The sequence below is a fragment of the Petaurus breviceps genome, unplaced genomic scaffold (genome assembly GCF_028583685.1).
Source record: "Petaurus breviceps papuanus isolate PSGF00001 unplaced genomic scaffold, PetGlider_PUasm1.0 208, whole genome shotgun sequence".
Lineage (NCBI taxonomy): Eukaryota > Metazoa > Chordata > Mammalia > Diprotodontia > Petauridae > Petaurus > Petaurus breviceps.
Window position 1 is genome coordinate 13135044 of NW_027185852.1, and position 20480 is coordinate 13155523.

Consider the following 20480-nt stretch of genomic DNA (forward strand, 5'->3'; position numbering starts at 1 on the left):
AATTTAAAAATAAATAAATAAATGAAAGCAAAGGAAGAAAATTACGAAAAGATAATACATTGGTAAAAGAGTAAGCAAAAAATACTGAAAAGCAAAAACAAAAACCTTAGAAAACAGAATTGGCCAAATGGAAAAAGATACAAAAGCTCACTGAAGAAAATACCTTAAAATTAGAATTGGACAAGTGGAAGCTAACAACTACATGAGACATCAAGAAACAGTAAAAAAAAAAGTCAAAGGAATGAAAAAATAGAATAAAATTGAAATATCTCAATGGAAAAACAACTGACCTGGAAAATAGATCAAGGAGAGAGAATTATTGGATTGCCTGAAAGCCATGATCAAAGAAAGAGCCTACACATCATATTTTTAAAAAAAAACTAGTTGAAACACTTTAAAATTTCATCAAATTTGCAGGGTATATAAGAAACTCACAAAAATCATCAGCATTTCTATATATTACCAGAGACATTTCATTTAAAATCACTGCAGACAATGTAAGATACTTGGGAATCTACTTGCCAAGAGAAACCTAGGGATGTAAGAACACAATTATAAAACACTTTTCACACAAATAAAGATCTAAACAAGTGGGAAAATGTTAATTGTTTGTGCTTAGGCCAAGCCAATATGATAAAAATGACAAAATTCTGCCTAAGTTAATTTACATATTTCAGTGTCATAACAGACTGCCAAAGAATTATTTTATAGAGCTAGAAAATATAGTAAAATTCATCTGGAAGAATAAAAGGTCAAGAGTATCAGCAGAATCAATGAAAATAATGTGAAGGAAGGTGGCCTAGCCATTCTAGATTTCAAACTGTATTACAGATGTGGTAAGCATCAAAATATTCTGGTACTGGCTAAGAAAGAGAGGTAGATCATTGGAACAGATTAGTACACAATACTCAATAGTAAATGACCATAGTAATCTAGTGGTTGATGAACCCATAGATCCAAACTTTTGGGGTAAGAACATAACACCTGACAAAAATTTGCTGGGAAAACTGGAAAGTGGTTTGGCAGAAACTAGGCAGAGACCAACATCTAAAATCAGCTTATACCAAGATAAGGTTAAAATGGATAAATGATTTAGACATAAAGGGTGATATCATAAGTAAATTAAGGGAACATGAAAAAATATACCAGGCTATGGATAAGGGAAGCATTTATGACCAAACAAAAGTAATGCAGCAAAAATTAGAAGGAAAACAGGAAATTAGTTTTTAAAAATTTGCAGCATGTTTTTCTGACAAAAGTCTCATTTCGCAAATATATAGAGAACCCGGCCAAATTTATAAAAGTAAGAGCCATTCCCAAGTTGATAAATGGTCAGAGGATATGAATCAGCAGTTTTCAGAAGAAGAAATCAAAGCTATCAATATTCACTAAATATTTTAAATCACTACTGATTAGAGAAATGTAAATTAAAACAACTCTGAAATGCTACCTCCCATCTGTCAGACTGGCAACATGACGGAAAAGGAGAATGATGAATGTTGGAGGAGATATGGAAAATTAAGGACACTAATGCACTGTTAGTGGAGTTGTGAACTTATCCAGCCATTCTGGAGACCAATTTGGAGCTCTGCCCAAAGGGCTATGAAACTGTACATACCCTTTGACCCAGCAATACCACTACCAGGTCTTATCCCAAAGGAATCAAAGAAAAGGGAAAAGAGCCCATTTGTACAAAAATATCTATAGCATTTTTTTTTTTTGTGGCAGCAAAGAATTTGAATTTGAGGGGATTCCCATCAATTGGGGAGTGGCTGAACTAGTTGTGGTATGTGATTGTAATGGAATACTGTCGTGCCCTAAGTGAAGGCCTGGCCTGGGCCTTGTTGCCCAAGCTCAGGCAGATGGAGCCATTCTGGGTTAAGGTGACGGAGTCCAAGAGGTGGAGACGCCTGTGAACCTTCCTTCCATCGGAGCGCTTTCTTTCTTTGTAGGATCCCAGGCCGGTTGGTGACCTTGTGCGTTCCCTCTCAGTCCTTGTCACAAGCACCTGGAGCCAAATGCCCTCATGATATTTTTTCTTCTAATTTTTTTTTGTAAATGGGCTTATTTTCGTTCTGTATTAGAAATGCCTTATAAGAGTAAGTGTGAATGTATATGTTAGCTAGAGGGAACAAAGGTTTGCTTCTGGTCTTTCTAATAGTGCTCCTGTTACAAAGTATTGTTTGTTTTCCCGATGTCCGCTAATCTCTGTGACCTGCCTTCCCTTTCCTTAATAGTTTGTTTGGATTGCATAAGAAGGTTATCAACATGGTACACAACTTACTGTCCAGCCATGACTCAGACCCGCGGTACTCTGACCCCCAGGTAAAGGCCCGGGTGGCCATGCTCTACCTGCCTTTGATCGGCATCATCATGGAAACCGTGCCCCAGCTGTACGATTTCACAGGTATCTGTCACATCGAAGACTCTTAGGCTGTGCATGTTCCCAGCTGGGATAAGCAAGTAGCTAGCTGGTTCTGAAATCCAGTCTCTCTATTATATGGCCCATTGACCCGTTATTTCTTGGTGAAACCTTTCACTTAAAATTGTGCTTTGCATGAAGGGGTGCACATGTGCACCTCATTTTTCATTTCCCAAGAGGTGAGTTAGGAGATGATTTTCCATATGCTATGAAGAGTCTTCACTTTAGAAGTGAAAACTTTGGGGCAGCTAGGTGGCGCAGTGAATAGAGCACCGGCCCTGGAGCCAGGAGGACCTGGGTTCAAATCTGACCTCAGACACTTAACACTTATTAGCAGTGTGACCTTGGGTGAGTCAACCCCAACTGCCCTGCCTTCCCCCCTCCAAAAAGCAAAAAAAAAGTGTAAAGTTTCTTTAAATAGGAATTTAATTTAAAATATCCCATCTAAAATCCCCTTTTGTACCCATCACTTCAGAATGCATATATTTGTATCACCTAAAGAAAATCTGAAAGTTACATGGCCCAGGTCATCAAGCTTCTCTCGGGTTTAACACGAGTGAATGCTTGGCTTTGCTTCTGATCCTGGCATTGAAGGACACCCAGAACAGCTCTCTTCGAGGCGTGTTCCTAGTTTGGAGACAAAGCTGTTTTTTCACAACAACTCTCAGACAGTGCCTGCTTTGGCTGTGCACTTTGATCCGGTGATTTCCCCTGCCTGCCCTCACTGGCCCTAAGAGGCGGCTTGGCATTGTCCGTGGAGGGCCAGGGTCAGAGTCAGGAGGCCCACTCCAGCTCCCTGCCTGTGTGAGCCTGGGCACGGCTGCTTTGTTGGGGGTGGTGTTCACCCACCCAGGGCTCCCGACACCAAAGAAACCAAGCAAAACCCTCAAAGACTTGTGAAGAGAAAGAAGGTGGTATAAATGCCATTGGCTGCTGTGGTTGCAGTGTTTCAGGACAGTTGCCTTTAAATGACAGCAATACTCTAGGGGGGGCCCGAATTCCCACTGGGCTCTTCTGAACAGCAGACAGGCCTCCCAGAGAGCTCCCCTTTACTTTTTCTGCAGATTTCCTTATCCCCTCAGTAATTTTAGCTTTGAAGGCGAGGCTCCCATAATGTTTGGAACACACGGTGTTCGATAAGGACTAATACTGAGGGTCAGCACCTGGCATGAACAAGAATAGCATTGAAAGTGGTAGTGGCAGTGAGGAGGAAAGGGGACCGAGAACTCAGCTGTGATGTTTACTGTTTTTGGACTCTCTCCAGAGACACACAATCAGCGAGGACGGCCAAGCTGTGTGGCGATCGAAGATTATGAAAGCGAGGGTGGAAATATGATAAGCCAGACAGTGGCCATGGCGATCGCCGGGGCGCCGGTCCCCCAGCTTGCAAGACCCAGCAGTTTTCTGCTCACTTCCTCGGTATGAAAACATAACCAAACTTCTTCTGTGGGAATGCAGATCTCCAGAGGGACAGGATGGCACCTGCTTGGGTGGCAGAGCTGCTCAGGGCGGGCACTTGGTCCAGCAGCTCTGGGAAATGCTTTATGTGGGACCCTGGAGTTAGGAGATTGAGACCTGAGATTTGATACTGTACAGGCCTGTTTTCAGTCTCTTATTAGCTGAAAATACTTTTTAGGGCCTATTCTTTATCAGCTTTGAGATTTTTTTTTTGTCTGACTGAGGGAAGTGTGACAAATAACCTTTCACTTGTATAAAGAAATAACTTTTTTATGTTTAAAAAAAATATATTCACTCCAGGTGGTGTTTTCCCCTACTCTTTATTTTTTTAAGCAATCAGGGTTAAGTAACTTGCTCAAGGTCACACGGCCAGGTGTTTCTGGGTGGGTGCTAAGAGTCTGAGCCCGGGATTCGATCCCCAGGTCATCCCGACACTGGAGCTGGTGCTCTTACTTGCTGTACTACCTGGCCACCCCTAAGCAATCGGGGTTAAGTAACTTGCTCAAGGTTACACGGCCAGGTGTTTCTGGGTGGGTGCTAAGCGTCTGAGCCCGGGATTTGATCCCCTGGTCATCCCGACACTGGAGCCAGTGCTCTTACTCGCTGTGCTACCTGGCCACCCCATGTTTTCCCCTATTCTTACAAAAAGGGCTAAAGCAGATTTTTAAAACATTTTTCCCTTTAAAGAAAATACAGTAGTGTTTACTAAAACTAAAATGTTTCCTGGGAACTGCCCTGGCATTGGTCTAGTAAGAGCTTCTTAAGCTTTTCCCACTGGTGACCTCTTTTCACGTTTCCTTGACATTGCATGGCCTGAGGGCATGCGCAGAGCAAAGTGCGAATGCTGTGTGTACAGACCTGAGGCTAGGGTGAAGTCGCAGTGGGGACTAGCGCTGGCAGAAACGCCTCAGATTCATCATGTCTGATTTTGAATTCCTTTCTGGCCGCCACGCTTTCAGAAACCCTTTATTTTTACCCAACTTTTCATGACCCCCTGTGGGGCTGTGAAGTTTCCGTGGGGCTGTGAAGTTTCCAAGGCGCTGTAGGCCCAGTGCCAAGTGTCAGCAGTGCGGAGAAGACAAGCCGTGTCTGTCATTGAGGAATCTAAAGCTCAGAGGAAAAATGTGACATGTGACCAGAGAATCCAAGATAGGAGGAATCTGGTCCAGCCCAAACGCCCTCCTGTGTGGCTCAGTGCCCCTGATGGCGAAGGCCCCAGAGATGGGCAGGGGAGGAAAGATGCTTAAAGAAACATTAAAAATAGCCGGGAGAAAATTCAAAAGGCACCATGGATAGTCAGAAAGGTTCGGCTGGCTCGGGTTAAATTCAGTCCATACTTTCTTTTGAAAAAACTTGGGGTTAGAAGCTTATGGTTCCTCATGTGGCTCTCTCTCTTCATCTATTCTTGTATGTTAAAATGTTCATTTTTTTATTAAGTTTGTTATAAAAAAAGAAGTCGTTAGAGTCTTTTCACTCTATACTTTGAAAGAAGCCAGAGAAGGATGGAAATAAACCTATGTCTGATGACCAGAAGTATAAAGCTGGAGACAAAAAGCCAGAGAGATCCCAGAGTGTTGCCCCAATACCAGCGAAGCTGTCCAAGGCCACATCAGAGCTGCTGCAGGGGCAGCACTCAGCTTCAGGGAAAGGTCTGTAGGTCAGACAGTGGAGTGGGATTCAGAGGGTATTTCCCTGCACAGCCAGGCTGCTGCCGTGCCGGTGGTGATTGAACAGGTCAGCTGTGGAAATGGACCAGCAGCGGTGACATGGTGATCTCTGATCTGCTGGTCTGGGGCCAAATAGCCAGCTTTGATGGCTGTATGAAACAGCTTTGAGAGATCAGTCCTGCGTCATGTACCCTCACATCCAGAAGGGAAGAAGGGCCTGAATTTTTGTGAAGGGACAGTTTAACCTAAAGACAGGGGTAGATCGGATGCTCCAAACTGTGTGATAGTCGAGAACAAGCCAAAGGCGGTGATAGGAGGAGTGACTGAGTTAGGGACCATGGCACGTAGGAACCTGGGCTTCTGTTATTCATTTTCTTCTTTTTTTTTTGGCAAGGCATTCAGAGTTAAATGACTTGCCCAGGGCCACACAGCTAAGTGTCTGAGGCTGGATTTGAACTCAGGTCCTCCTGACTCTGGGGCTGGTGCTCTACCCACTGTGCCAACTAGCTGCTCCTTTTTTTGGGTCTGTGTGTGTGGGGGGGTTGGTTCCTTTGCCTTTATTCCATTCTCTTTTACTCCTGGATAGTGATGGTAATAATAGGATTATTCGATATTTGTTCACTTTTCTTCATGTTTTTTCATTCACTTCTTCAGCTACTATGAATTGTTGTCACAGATTGCCTTAAAGAAAGATAGCAAGATTCTAATATCTTTCCCCTAGTTTTATTTTCAAAAGAAAGTATGTATTGAATTTAACCTCCTTCTTCCTTGTGTGGTCCTTCGCAGGAACATGAAATCCATGGGCCCAAGCCCCCTTGAAAGACCAATATATTACTTTTCTATGGGGCCATCCAACTAAATATTATCAGAATCTAGGATTTTTCAAAGTAGTATAGGGCATAGGGGATAGAGTGCTGGCCTTGGTGTCCAGAAGACCCGGCTGTGTGACCCTGGGGAAGTCACTGAATTGCCCACCGCCTTTGCCTCTTCCGTTTCTGGCTCTGTGATCTCATGAGGCTCCCCAGGAATAGGGGACCTGTGTTAGCAGGTCAGCGTCCGAGGCTGGGGGAAGGTCCCACACCCAGTGCTTCCCTGCTGATGAGACCACAGGACCTGAATGTCTCTGTATCAGTGTGCTCCGTCCTCCCTGCTGTCCATCATCATGCTCCCTCCCATCCCCCTTGCTTCCAGGCAGGCCGGCAGCACTCCATGTTCTCAGCCGAGTCGAGCAGGAGTCTCCTCATCTGCCTGCTGTGGGTCCTCAAGAACGCCGACGAGACAGTCCTGCAGAAGTGGTTCACAGACCTCTCGGTCCTGCAGCTCAACCGACTGCTGGATCTGCTCCACCTCTGTGTGTCCTGCTTCGAGTACAAGGTAGAAGGGGAGCGAGCTGCTCTGGACTCGGGGTGCGAGGAGGAGAGGGAGGAGGAGGAAGGAGGGGAGGGGGAGGAAGAGGAGGAGGAAGAGGAGGGGGGAGGGAAAGGAAGAGGAGGAGGAAGGGGAGGGAGAGGGAGGAGGGGGAGGAAGAGGAGGAGGGGAAGGAGGAGGAAGTTGAGGGGAGTAGGGGGAGGGAGAGGAAGGGGAGAGGGAGGGGGAGGAGGAGGGGGGAGGGGAAGGAAAAAGAAGAGGGGAGGGGGAGGAGGGAGGGGGAGGAGGAGCTTTCTCCAGCATATCCCCTTTGTGTTGTATTTCCATTTTAGGGGAAGAAAGTCTTTGAAAGGATGAATAGTTTGACATTTAAGAAATCAAAAGACATGAGGGCCAAGCTTGAAGAAGCCATCCTTGGAAGCATTGGAGCCAGGCAAGAAATGGTGCGTCGAAGCCGAGGGCAGCTTGGTAGGTAGCTCTGAGCCCCAAATGGGGAGGGCCGGCACTCTTTATTAGGGGCATGGCAGGATCCCGCATCCCTAAGGTTGTTTGCAAAGCATCTCTCTTCGCACAGTAGTTTAGATCGGAGCCCTGGATTGAAGCAAAAGGAAACCCAGGTATTGCAAACATACAGCTGCTAGTGTATATGTGTAGTTGTTAGGAGTGAATGAAAAGGGCATTTGTTAGGCACTGACTGCCAAGCACAGTGCTAAATGCTGGGGATGAAATAGCAGAAAAAAGGCTCAGCCTCTGGGGAAATGACAGAATCCAGTGTCAGGGCAGGTGGGCAGTGCTGGGCACCCTGAGGGCACCTGGTGGGTCACATGGTGAGGCCCAGGGCCCCTGTCCCCTGGAAGGAGCAGAGTTGCTGGTTCCTGTCTTCCTGCAGCCACGTGAGCTCCCCAATGGTCAGGACAGGGGCAGAGGGGGGCAGGGGCCCTCCCAGAGAGCAAAGAACTCCCCCAGGCTACCTTGAGGTGAAGTTGGGTGCCATTAGTAAAGAATAACCCAGGGAGAGACTTTTTGTGGCTTAGTAGTTTCAGTTGTGTCCAGCTCTTCATGACGCATTTGGGGCTTTCTTGGTTAAGACACTAGAGTGGTTGGCCATCTCCAGCTCATTTGACAGATGAGGAAACTGAGGCAAACAGGGTTCAGTGACTTGCCCAGGGTCACACAGCTAGGAAGTGTCTGAGGCTGGATTAGAACTCAGGGAGATGAGTCTTCCTGACTGCAGGCCCCATGCTCTATGGTGCCCCAAATGCCCAGTGGAGCATAGAAGTTCTGTAGAAATTCAGGTTTCTTGTTGTTTCTTGAAAGTGTCCCTGTATGTATGTGCAGCCCTCCCCTGCCCCCAGCAGGCTCTGGCAGCTCCTGCCACCTCTGGCTTCTCGGACCTTCCTGCCCTCAGCAGTTGCCATGTTTCCCTTACTGCCCTCCATGCTCTGCTGTTCACACCCAGCCACCATCCCATGCCCGGGTCTGGCGCACATGCCTCCTAGAAGCCCTCATTGTCCCCCAGGACTCCCTGCCAGACCAGGACTTTTCTGACTCACCCGGCCTTGCCCCCGGCCCCCAGACCCTGCATTTATTTTCTATGTGATGCCAATGTACATGCTCTCATTCTCTCCTGAAAGAAAATGGCTCTTTTTTGGTTTTGAATTCCCAGCATGTTGCACAGAGGTTGACACATAGTAGGTCTTTGTGAATGCTTACTGATTACATTAATTGGAGTGTGCATAGGTATTTCTTTGGCTGGCTTTTTTTCTTAGTATTGGCAACTTCCAGAATTTTTCCTTCTGCATTTTTCTGCTGGATTCAGCTCTTCCCAATGTTTCTCCCCATAGGTCTTTGATGGTCTTTAGAATTCTCTGCCTTATCATTTCCCCAGTCAGCCCCGCCCCCCATATAGTGATCACAGCTTCTCATAAAAGTGACTTTTCTCTCCTAGCTGGAAGCAAACACCAGGGCTCATCCCCCTCCTCAGTTTGTAGTGGGGGCAGAGTCCTTGCTTATGGACGGGCTCCACCTGCACTCGTCAGGAGATGTTCTGATCCCTGCTTGGGAGGAAGCCAGAGTGGGTGATGGTGATTGCTTGGGAAGCCTGAAGCCCGCCCCACCGTGTCTCCCAAGACCTGGCCTTCTCCTTGAGCAGGACATGGGGAGCCCCTCCTTGGTACCAGCCCTGAGCACTGTGTTAGTGCCAGAGGAGACAGGGTCCCTTTGCTCATGGAGTTCAGGTCACTGGGATGATGTGACTCCTCCCCAAAGAGCTTACAGAGCACATTCTGGAGAGCAGGGAAGTGAGTTACCCCCAGGTGCTGGGCGGGGTCTCCAGAGCCATCATCAGGGAAAGCTTCATGGAGGTGGAGGCCTTGGCACTGGACACTGAAGGGGTCATAGAGGCTGATTGCCCTGTTCCCCTGGGTTCAGGTGTCACCTCCCAGTCTCCCTCTGCCCTGGGTGCTGGGCCCCGGACACGCAACTGCTCCCACATGTCTGGACCCAGCCTGCCGGTCTCTGGTTCATGTCCCAGCACAACCAAAGTGGGAGCCGTTTTCCTGGCCCTCTGCTTCCTCTTGACCAGCCTGGCCGTGCTGTTCTCTCCATTTCAGATGAGGGAACTGAGGCTGAGAAGGGTTCTCAGGCAGTCGACAAGCATCTCTTAAGTGCCTCTTGCCAGACCCTGTGTTAAGTGCTAGGGGCACACCAAAGGACAGCTTGGTCTTGAGGAGCCCGCACTCCTAGTTGGGGAGACAGCAGGCAGACAGTGATGTCCAGCGAGCTCTGTAGAGGAGAAATGGGAAGGCGCCAGGATTAGGGGATTGGTAAAGGCCTCCTGCAGAAGTGGAGATTCTACCCAAGAAATAGCTATTTTAAGTATACTTCAAAATTCTGAGGATAAATAGTTTAGTGCCAAAAAGAGACTTTTACTTTGGTCTGAAGGCAAAAGAAATATGGAGGCCAAGTTTACTGACCCTTAATCAATATGAATTGTTCCAGTGAGTTAAATGATTATTAGTTTGGCCTGGTCTAGGTAATTTGGCCACATGTTTCTTTAAAAAAAAAAAAACAACTAGTAAAACATGCCATGTTTTACCCCTTTGGCAGCTGAATGCTGGAAGGAGACAATTGTGTAAACTGTTTGGTGCCGGGTGGGTGGACAGATACCTGCCCTTTGGAGTGGCTCTGCACTCTTCTGCCTCTAGCACCAAGGACAGAGGCACCACCTGCTTCAGGTTCTAAAAGACCTCATTGTCCTTCTGACTCTCCCATGATATGGCCAAGAAAGCAACAAGGCCTTAGTGAAGGCCTGCTAAGTGTCCTCCCCCACCCAAGGCCCCGGGTGTGGACGTGACAAGTGTTAGTGTTAGGTGCTTGACGAGAGCTGGTCAGCATGTGTGGCTGTGGGAGGAGTAAAGGAAACAAGCGCTGTGATTCACAAAATTGTCCCATTTTGTTCCTGTGACTGCCTTGGAAGAGCTGCATTTTGTGTGATTGCAGAGGTGACTTCTAACTGTAGTGCTGACGGGCGTTTCAGCCAAGCTCTCGCATGTGCAGCGCTGAGCACAAAGGATTTGCTAGTGCAGGATTTCTGTATGTTTGCAAACGTGTCCGTGGTTCAAAGGGAAATCCCCTTTATGGATTGGTTCTTCCATTCCCTTGGCAGAGAGAAGCCCGTCGGGAAGTGCCTTCGGAAGCCAAGAAAACCTGAGGTGGAGGAAGGACATGACGCATTGGCGCCAGAACACAGAGAAATTGGACAAGTAATGGAACCGTGTCTTACTGTGTCCCTGGGGCTGGTCATAGGCCGAGCACCAGGGACAGTGATGTGGAGGATGTTGTTGGAGAGGCTTTGATTTTCTGCTGTTAGGATGCCAGGAGGCCTTGGGGAAGGGGAGGCCCCACCGTGTTATTTTAAAGTAAATAAATTCAAGAGAGACAGCAGAGGCAGAGGAGCTGGCCTGGCAGCCCCCAAGGCCTCTCTGGCTGCACACAACGAGACTGCTACGGACCAGGGCCCGGGCAGCCCTCTGCCACTGCAGTCACAGAAATGCCAGTCTGTGGGAGGAAGTCAGAGGCCTTGTCCTCCTCATCCCCACAGGGAAGGTCACTATATCTAGGTAGAGGTCATTGGCAGAGGACAGGACACTGTTGGAAAACAGATTTTTTTGCCTTAACTCTCTTCCAAAACCCAATAATTCTGCAAAGAGTTACTGAGTGTGCTAGGATCCTCGTTCTCCTCTAGGCACTCTAAGTAATGCAGGAGGAATAGAAGATGTCCCCCCAGTCCTCAAGGACATTGAAATCTAGTCTGGGAGAGGAGGGCATGCCCCTCCCAGAGCCCCGGGGGGGCCAAGATGAGTGAGAGGGGGCTAGTGCTGCACACGTTCAAAGGATAGGATTCATGGGTGATAGTGGCTGTGGGCAGAGAGACTCATGGGGGTGGCAGTGACTGAGCTGAGGCCTGGGAGGGGGCAGGGTCTGCGCACGCAGAAGGGGGACGGCCCTTCCCTAGGAGGGCAGCAGTGGGAGCGAGTCCCTGTGCAGGCTGCACCAAGGCCTCAGTTGGGTGGCTCCCCTGGGAAGGGAATGATTGGTAGGGAACAGAGGCCCTTGAATGTTGGTGTGAGGGGTCTGCATTCACTTCTGTGGGTCGTAGGGAACAGCCTCTTGGGGTCACTGAAATATGTTCAGATTTCAGATGGCCCATCTTGATCGAACTCGGCACTCAGGCCTGAAAACCAAGCCCTTGCTACCTGTCAGCAGAGGTGTTCTGCTTAGAGAGGATGACTGGCAAGTGTAGAATGAAACCAGACAGAATCCTTGCCTGAAAAAATGAAAAGAAAATTAATGTACTTGTTGCCTAAATGCTAGTTACATACAACTCCACTGTAACTTGAGCAGTGCTAACAGAACTGGAAGCACGTGCCTGTACCCAGGTCCCACCTGATGCCCCATTATGGTGTGGAGGTGATCCTGGCTTTGAAGCCTCTCGTGGTGGAGAGCAGATCTGTCCAGGGCGTGGCCTTCCAGCTGCCCGAGGGCCGTCCTGGTGCAGAGATGCTGGGCCCCAGGAGGCTGGGGAAGCTATAATTGAAGGTCTGATTCTGAATTTTTTTTTTTACTGGGATAAAAAATGTCCAAAGAAGAATAGGGAATCTGGGAGCAAGCCTGGGCAGCCAGAATGCAGCAGCAGGAGGAGAATGGACTCGACTGTCTTTGGAAAGCTTCCTGACACAATAGCTGTCTCCTTAATGCCCTTCTGCCTCGGGCTGTTGGAGAGGTCTTGGCGGCCTGAGCAGCTCATAGTCCCTTAGGAGAAATGGCAGAAAGGGCGTCTCCAGAGAAGCAGGACGGAGAAAGGCACAGGTGTCAGTCAGGCCGGAGAGGAAGGACGTCCTCTGAGTCACTGAGCGAATGCCCGCATCGCTGAGATCGGGACGCTGGCTTTAGTGGGAAGTCCCTGGGCTGCAGTCTGAAGGCCAGCTGTGCTCTTGGGGCAAGTCATCTTGTCCCTCTGGGGCCTTCCCAGAGCGAGCCTGAAACTTGGTCATCTGTGGATGGGGCCGTGTGGCCTGAGCTGCCACTCAGTGCCGCCACCTGCCGTGGGCAGGAGAGCCGGTGTTTGTAGTTGGGAGGAGGAAGAGGAGGATGTAGTGCTGGGGTCTCTTGGTGTCCTGGAAGTAAGTCATTCGCCTTGATGACGGATCTGCAGTAAGGTCCGCTTCAGTCCCACGCAGGGCACTCTCTCCAGAGCACAGCCATTGGCCTTGCTGATGGCTAGTGAAGCATGTGTGATTCTCAGAGTTGGGAGACCATCCTCCCTGCCCCTACCCGCCCCGGCTGTGATCTAATGGAGCATCCTTTAAAAGGTGTGTTGGTTGTTTGTTTTACAAAAGCCAGACCTCCCCAGGCTGTCCCTTCTCTGCTTAGTGTTCACTGCCCAGCCAGAGCCCAGGGCTGCGGGCAGGCAGACGGCTGTGGGGCCGTGGGGCCGTGGTGCTCTGCCTACAAGGCTATGACCGCCTCTGTTCACATCCAGCTGCTCTTATTGCGGTTTGAACCCAGGGACGCCAAGAACTGTTGAGGTGTGGGCTTTGCCCATCCAAAACTGCTGCGGTTTCACGGTGTGTTGTGGTGGAACCGTCTCAAAGAATCCAGTCAGACCACCTCTAATCCAAGTGTAGGCATTTATTGAGATTGACACCTCTCATGAAGCGGACTGAGTTCCAAAAGGAACCAGCAGCTTTAGAGAAAGCAAGATGGATTTTTATGGGGGTAAAGATGCAGTTACACAACAGAGATTTACATAGGATAGAGGAATATCATGAATATTAAAAAGGCAGGAGGGGTTTGTTAAGGGATTAGGTTAAGGAGGAGGGGTCCCATCTATGGTTCGGTGGTTAAACATTCTGGTTGTTCTGCCCTCCAACTGGCTGGCTATTGTGGTTCTGTGTGGTTAAGATGGATAGTTGGGTGTTGTGGTCCTGTCTTGGGCTAGATGGATGAATATAAGAACACACCTGTTGTTCCAGTGAGCAGTGAGGCAGATACAAAGAAGTTAGGACAGTGGGGGGCAGGGGGGGAGGTAGGTGCAGTGGGCCTGCTGTTCACTAGGGCCAGGCCTCTAATGAAGTTTGAACATTAGGGCTGGGGGCAGCTTTATGAGATTCCATCACTTTCCTGCTGCTCACTTGGACAGCTCCTCCTTCCCCCCTCGCTGTGGTCACTGCTGTTTGTATCCTGTGTGGGTCCTGCTGACCCTTTGTCCTAATCCCTCGATCCTGTGCATGTCAGCCTAGGCTTGGCCTTCCTCTCCTTTCATGTCATGAGTTCTGTGGTGGAGAAGTCACCTGTCCCCAAGTTCCTCTCATTTCCACTTAAGCAGCCAATGTCCTTATGGTCACAGCTGGGCCCAAGATAGTGGCTCCCAGTCACTCACTTTACTTTAAAATTAACATTAGATCAAATTACTAATTGCTTAGCTTTTCCTCTTTTGAGAGAGGAGAGAACACACGCTCTGCAATGTGCCCTGATCATTATCCTTGCATTGCTTCCTTCGAGGCTCTGCACTGGCAGGTGTGAGCATGGCTGTGATGTGTGGCATATTTTCCAGTTTTGTCAAGAAAATCATTTAGACAGCATAGCTCTGACATCTCGTCAGCTTTCCTTACTTTGCTGAACGAGTGTGGAATGGACATAGCTGCCCTAATGACCCATGTGTCTGTGTGTCTGTCCTGCCCACGGTTGTGAGCCTTTGTGATCAGGACATGAATTATTTACCCCAGTTGTACTTAGTATTATGCTTAGTATTTCATTTGTGAGAATGAAAATGAAAAACACCCTCGTTGCCCTAAGTTGCCTCGTTGGCTGGCTTGACTTTTTCCCTCCATAGTCTCACTGAAAGCTTAAATTACCACCTGTGATCAGATGTGCCACATTTTCTGGGGAAATAGATGCACATTTAGAGAAAATAAGCACTTTCATCCGAAACAAATGTATTGAAAACCCTTGGAATGTCAGTGCGCCTGTTGGCAGGCAGGCCCCCCGGAGTGCTGCACAGCTGAGCCCAGCAGAGAGGCCTGCTTGAAGGGCCTTCTCCCGGGTGCACGGCCTGTGTCAGCGGCCTGGGGGCGAAGCAGGGAAAGGCGGGGTCCCCAGCCTTGTGGCTTCAGGTGGCCAGCCCTGTCCCATCCCCCTTCCCTTTTTCTGTAGATGTATTTTACATTTTTGGTTGTATGTTTTTGAGGGATTTGCTGAAATGTGTCTTTATCAGATTTTTTTGGCCACTTAGATGTTGTTAACGTTAATCCTTTGTCTCCTTAGGTCAAGGGCAGAGATTGAGCATGAAGCACTTATCGATGGAAACCTGGCAACAGAAGCAAACCTGATCATTCTGGACACGCTGGAGATCGTCGTGCAGGTGAGTTCAGTGCAGAGGCTGGCTCATCGTGCAGGTGGGTGCAGTGCAGAGGCCAGCGTGGGGCCGTGGTCTCAGAGCAGAGGCCGGCATGGGGCTGTGGTCTCAGTGCAGAGGCCGGCGTGGGGCTGTGGTCTCAGTGCAGAGGCCGGCTCATTGTGCAGATGGGTGTAGTGCAGAGGCCGGCATGGGGCTGTGGTCTCAGTGCAGAGGCCGGCATGGGGCTGTGGTCTCAGAGCGGGCAGAGCCGAGAGAGATGGCAGAGGCTGGCATGGGGCTGTGGTCTCAGTGCAGAGGCCAGCGTGGAGCCGTGGTCTCAGTGCAGAGGCCGGCATGGGGCTGTGGTCTCAGAGCAGGCAGAGCCGAGAGAGATGCTGGTCTGCTTCCTGGCATCTTAAAGGTAGACGGGCCTTCCTCGGTCCTGGTGGGCCTCTGTGGGGCATCGCTGAGGCATGGTCTTGGCCATTCTCTAAAGCAGCTGAATCTGAAGCCCTCATTCCTCCTGGTCCTCAGAGCTGCAGGGTGTTTTTCTAGCTAACACCATGCAGGAGGAGTGAATATTTCTGTATAGAAACACACACATGTGCACGTGGCAAGTGTGCCTGTGGTGATTGTGTCTGTGATATTCCCAGGATGATAGAAGAAAGTCCCCAAAAGCCCCAGGTAGAATAACGCGGATGGATGGGAAGGGTCTGAGCCCTGCTTGGACTCCCCAGGGCTGGCCAGCCGCAGCATGTCTGACCGGAGCCATCCATCTTCAACTCCTGAAGCTGCAGAGGAGGGGGAACCTCTGGTGCTCTGTGGCACCCACTCCATCCTGGGCGCCTTGAGTCTCTGCATTCTTCTCCACATCCTGCCCACATTTGCCTTTCTGCAGCTTGTCCCTGTTGCTTTGTCCTCTGGGGCCACTCAGAGCGCGGTGATGGAAATGGGAAGACATGGCCCTTCCCCGTGCTGGTGCTTGCCTGCAGACCCTCTCTGATGGTTTAAAGTCCTTCCCAGAGCTGGCCAGGGACTGCTTTGGCTGTGATCTGGCCAGGCACACCACAGCGGGCCTTTTAGTGCCCTTGCTGGGCGGTGCTCTCCCCTTCCGCCCTCAGACTGCTGATGCACCTCGGCACTGGCCTTCCGTCCCTGGCCCCCTCCTGTCCGGCACGTGTCTTTTTCCTCCGTCAGAGGGGAAGGTCTGTGCCGTGTGTGCCCTCACAGGTGCCTCCCCTGCCATGGGCGATTGAGCGTGCCTTTAGCTGGGTGTGGTTCCAGCCGAAGAGGCAGCGTCCTGTGGAGTGCCGTGGGGGGTCTTTGACACCTCCCATCACGCTGCCCTGTTTTGTTTCTGTGTTTCAGACAGTCTCCCTGGCGGAATCCAAAGAAAGCATCCTGGGCGGGGTTCTCAAGGTGCTTCTGCACAGCATGGCCTGCCACCAGAGCGCCCTCTACCTGCAGCATTGCTTTGCCACCCAGCGAGCCCTGGTCTCCAAGGTGGGCAGCCTGTGACCATCTTTAGGGAATTGTTTCTCTCCTTCTTCCAAGACCCCCGTTGTTCTGTCCAGCCAGAGGGATGAAGGGATTCCTTTTGCTGGGGAATGATGGGACTCTGCTGGTAGCAGAGATTGGGCCAGTCCCAAGTGAAAGGTTCTCAGGGTAGAAGAGATGGAAATGAATGGCCAGATTTCCCGTTTTGCCCACTGCCCATTAGCATAGACCAGCTCTTGAAGTGGGGGCTGTGGCCGGGTGCCCAGGGGCCCATGCACAGACTGGAGAAGCCCGAGAACTTGAATAGGCCAGAAATCACGTCTTTATTCTGTCACTGAGCTCTAACTGAAATTTGGCTTTTCCTGCAAATCTGAGTGTTTTTTAGAAAACCGTCCTTCTGTGGGCCCCCTGCTCGAGGGCATGGAGCCCCCACAGGCCACGTGCTTTCTCCCCGCCAGCAGGGCCGTGTGCCCCTCCCCAGTCATGGCTCCTTCCTCACAGTTCCCTGAGCTGCTCTTTGAAGAGGAGACAGAGCAGTGCGCAGACCTGTGCCTGCGCCTCCTGCGCCACTGCAGCAGCAGCGTCAGCTCCATCCGCTCCCACGCCAGCGCCTCCCTCTACCTCCTGATGCGCCAGAACTTCGAGATTGGCAACGTAAGCCCCGCCTGGTGGAGGGGAGCTGCAGCCCCCTGGGGAGGGCCCGGGAGCACCAGCTGCCAGCCCCCCCCCCAAACTGGCAGCTGTGGCCTAGCCGTGGTGGAGGCAGGCTCCAGTGGCCATAGGTGCCTCTTGGACCATTGAGCTCCAAGCACTGACTTAAGCGACATTTGAACCTGTGTCCAGTTTCAGCTGCCTCAGTCTTCCCATGGGCAAATTCTGGTGCTTGTCCCTGGTAGCTGTGTGCAGGTCTCTGAGCCCCTCGGCCTCAGAGCATATCGACATGATCACCTTCCTCCTCCTCCCCTGTTGACTGAGAAACTTGGTCATGCCCCTAAGACGGTGCGCGGGCCTCCCTCGCCTGGCCCCAGCCTCTGCCTGTTTGGCAGCTCACTGCTCGGGTGCCTGGGACGTCTGCGCTTCAGTGCTGGTGGGGGCCAGGGTCCTTGGCCCATCACTGCCTGGGAGGGGCCTCCTCCACTCACCATCCCCTTCCCCGGGGCGCTGGAGGCTTCCTTTCAGCACTCAGAGCTAAGGAAGATGGCAGGGTGGGCAGCGGGAGGAGCCGGGTCAGGTCTTTAGTCTGTCAGTCGTGTCCAGGGTTTTCTCGACAGGGACGCTGGAGTGGCTTGCCACTTCCTTCTCCGGCCCATTTTACAGATGAGGAAACTGAGGCAGCCAGGGTGAAGAGACTTGCCCAAGGTCACATAGCTAGTCAGTGTCTGAGGCCAGATTTGAACTTGGGTCTTCCTGGCTCCAGGCCCGGCTCCTGCCTGTGGTAGCACTAGAGCCACATGAGCTTCCAATTCTGTACTGTAAAAAGCCACTAAAGGCTGACCGTGACCTGGGGAGACGCTGCCAGCAGCCAGACGGGCACGTGGCGGCAGAGGGACGGGGGCGGGAGCAGTCGGCCATTGTCAGCGTGGCGCCGACTGGCCTGGGTGACCACAGGCTGGACGTGGGCACGTGTCAGGGGCCTCCGAGCTGTGCCCGCCCAACAACAGCGCGCTCTTCACCACTCTTGTCCTGCTGCAGAACTTTGCCCGCGTCAAGATGCAGGTCACCATGTCCCTGTCGTCACTGGTGGGCACCTCGCAGAGCTTTAACGAGGAGTTCCTGCGCCGCTCCCTGAAGACCATCCTGACATACGCGGAGGAGGACCTGGACCTGCGCGAGACGACCTTCCCGGACCAGGTCAGCCCTGGGGCGGGCGGCCGGGCCTCCACGTGCAGCCACTCAGGCAGCATCTGCCCTGGGGACTTGGTGGGGAGCCCCTGGGTGGGGGCGGGGGGCTCGCAGCCCGGCCTCTGAGCTCACACGGGCTCTGGGCCGCAGGTGCAGGACCTTGTCTTCAACCTGCACATGATCCTGTCGGACACAGTGAAGATGAAGGAGCACCAGGAGGACCCCGAGATGCTCATCGACCTCATGTACAGGTGGGGCCAGCAGCCCCTCCCCCACATCGCCCACCCTTGTCTCCTCCCGCCACCTCGGCTTCCTGCCCGCGGCCCTGGGCTGCGCGTGGCAGGCTCGTAGGCCCTCAGAGGTTGTTGCCTTGGTCGGCGGCACGTCACTTGTCAGTGTCATAACCAAGGTTCGAACCCAGGACCAGGGGACTCAGTCAGTGGTGGTGTTCTTTGCCCACACACACTCTGGGGATACTGTTTTTCAGCCACTTTTGTTGTTCAGAGACCCGGAAGCTCCCTGGGGGTGCCAGGAAAGCCCTTTGTGACCGTTCAGGTGGCGCACATGAAAATGGCAGCTCCCCATCCTTTTCCCCTTATTGCCTAACGTATCATATTTCATCCTCCCCTTGAATAAGGGGTCGGTTAGTCAGTCTACAGGTGCTAACAGTACCCGGCACTGTTCTATGCACTCAGGATACAAAAGGAAGCAGAGATGGGCCCTGCCCTTGAGGAGCTTCTGGTCTAATGGGGGAGGCCTGGGTAAGAGGGGGGGGTGGTGTGGAGCCAGCGGGGAGCTTAGCAGTTGGAGAGTGCCCGGCGTGGGGATGGCCAGGGGCTGCACACCTGCCCTGGGGCACCTCCGGGGCCTCCTGTCCAGCCCTGTGGGCCAGTGCGGGCTCAGCCGTGTTTCTGACCCCATCAGAATTGCCAAGGGCTACCAGACATCGCCAGACCTGCGTCTGACCTGGCTACAGAACATGGCAGGCAAGCACTCGGAGAGGAGCAACCACGCCGAAGCCGCCCAGTGCTTGGTCCATTCGGCCGCACTGGTGGCCGAGTACCTGAGCATGCTGGAGGACCGGAAGTACCTGCCCGTGGGCTGCGTGACCTTCCAGGTGGTTCCTGTGGGGGTTGGGGCATCTGGGAGGGGGCTGGGTTCGAGTCCTACCTTTGACTTGGCTGCGCCAGGGCCCTGCCCTCTTAGTGCCCAAGGATGCGTGGACAGAGAAGGGGCGGCACAGGGCCAGGCGCCCCCTCCATGGCTGACCCTGCCTGGGGCTTTATGAGCCCTGCTTTACATAGGAGGAAGGGAAGGCTGAAACAAAGGCAAGAGCCTGGCCATCATTCTGGAGCAGTTCAGTAGGAGAGGCAGGACTTGAACTCAGTGCTCCACCTCTTCTGGCCTGCTTCCCTCTCCTCAGCTGTAGGGTATGGTGAACTTGGTCTTGGAGCCCAGCCCAGACCCTTGGCCAGATGGAAGGCCCAAGGCCTGGGTGTCAGGCTGGCATTCACGCTTTGTTCAGAGGTAGCAGGTGGTGCAGGGCCAGGAGTCAGGGGAACCCGAGTTCAAATCTAGCTTCAGACGCTTTATCTTGCTAGGTGACCCTGGGCAAGTCACTGCCTCAGTGTCCTCATCTGTAAAATGGGGATCATAACCGCAACTGCCTCCCAGGCTGGTTGTGACTGCAGCGTTCTGAGCACAGGGCCTTGCCTGTGGGGGGAGTTTTATAAAAGCTTCCTCCACCCCGCCCCCATTGGTGGGACCTGGGACAGTGCCTCAGTTTCTCCACTTGCAGTGAGGGAGGTTGGCCTCGAAGGCTTTCTGTCGCCACCTTTGGGTGGTTGGATGGGGCACGTCTCACCCGGACCTGCCTCCACAGAATATCTCGTCCAACGTCCTGGAGGAGTCGGCCGTGTCAGATGACGTGGTGTCTCCTGACGAAGAGGGGATCTGCTCGGGAAAGTACTTCACGGAGGCCGGGCTGGTGGGGCTGCTGGAGCAGGCGGCCGCCTCCTTCTCCATGGTAGGCGAGCACGTGACCAGGGGGCTGTTTTCTGGGTCGTCCTTGGGGGACAAACGCTGGGTCTCTGTCAGTCCCCATAGAGATACCTCAGATGCACACTCACATACACACATGCTCTCACAACTCATACACACTCACATACACATGCTCACACGCTCATACACATGCACACACACTCACACACATACACATGCTCACACACAGTCATATACATGCACTCATACACTCACAGACATACATTCACATACACACTCACACATGCTCTCACAACTCACATACACATGCTGGCACTCACACCTT

At 51.7% G+C, this 20480-nt stretch overlaps 1 protein-coding gene across 5 annotated transcripts in view; it reads left to right on the forward strand.

Annotated features, from left to right (window-relative positions):
* The window catches only part of LOC138165277 (dedicator of cytokinesis protein 7-like), a 327550-nt gene that overhangs the window by 287526 nt on the left and 19544 nt on the right, over window positions 1-20480 (forward strand). For all 5 annotated transcript variants that reach the window (XM_069093434.1, XM_069093430.1, XM_069093431.1 and 2 more), the window contains 12 exons: window positions 2238-2407; window positions 3687-3841; window positions 6739-6921; window positions 7248-7383; window positions 10583-10679; window positions 14743-14839; window positions 16184-16318; window positions 16814-16966; window positions 18005-18163; window positions 18305-18405; window positions 19079-19271; window positions 20037-20180. In XM_069093434.1, coding sequence (XP_068949535.1) covers window positions 2238-2407; window positions 3687-3841; window positions 6739-6921; window positions 7248-7383; window positions 10583-10679; window positions 14743-14839; window positions 16184-16318; window positions 16814-16966; window positions 18005-18163; window positions 18305-18405; window positions 19079-19271; window positions 20037-20180 — 1723 coding nt within the window. The remainder of the gene's footprint in view (window positions 1-2237; window positions 2408-3686; window positions 3842-6738; window positions 6922-7247; window positions 7384-10582; window positions 10680-14742; window positions 14840-16183; window positions 16319-16813; window positions 16967-18004; window positions 18164-18304; window positions 18406-19078; window positions 19272-20036; window positions 20181-20480) is intronic.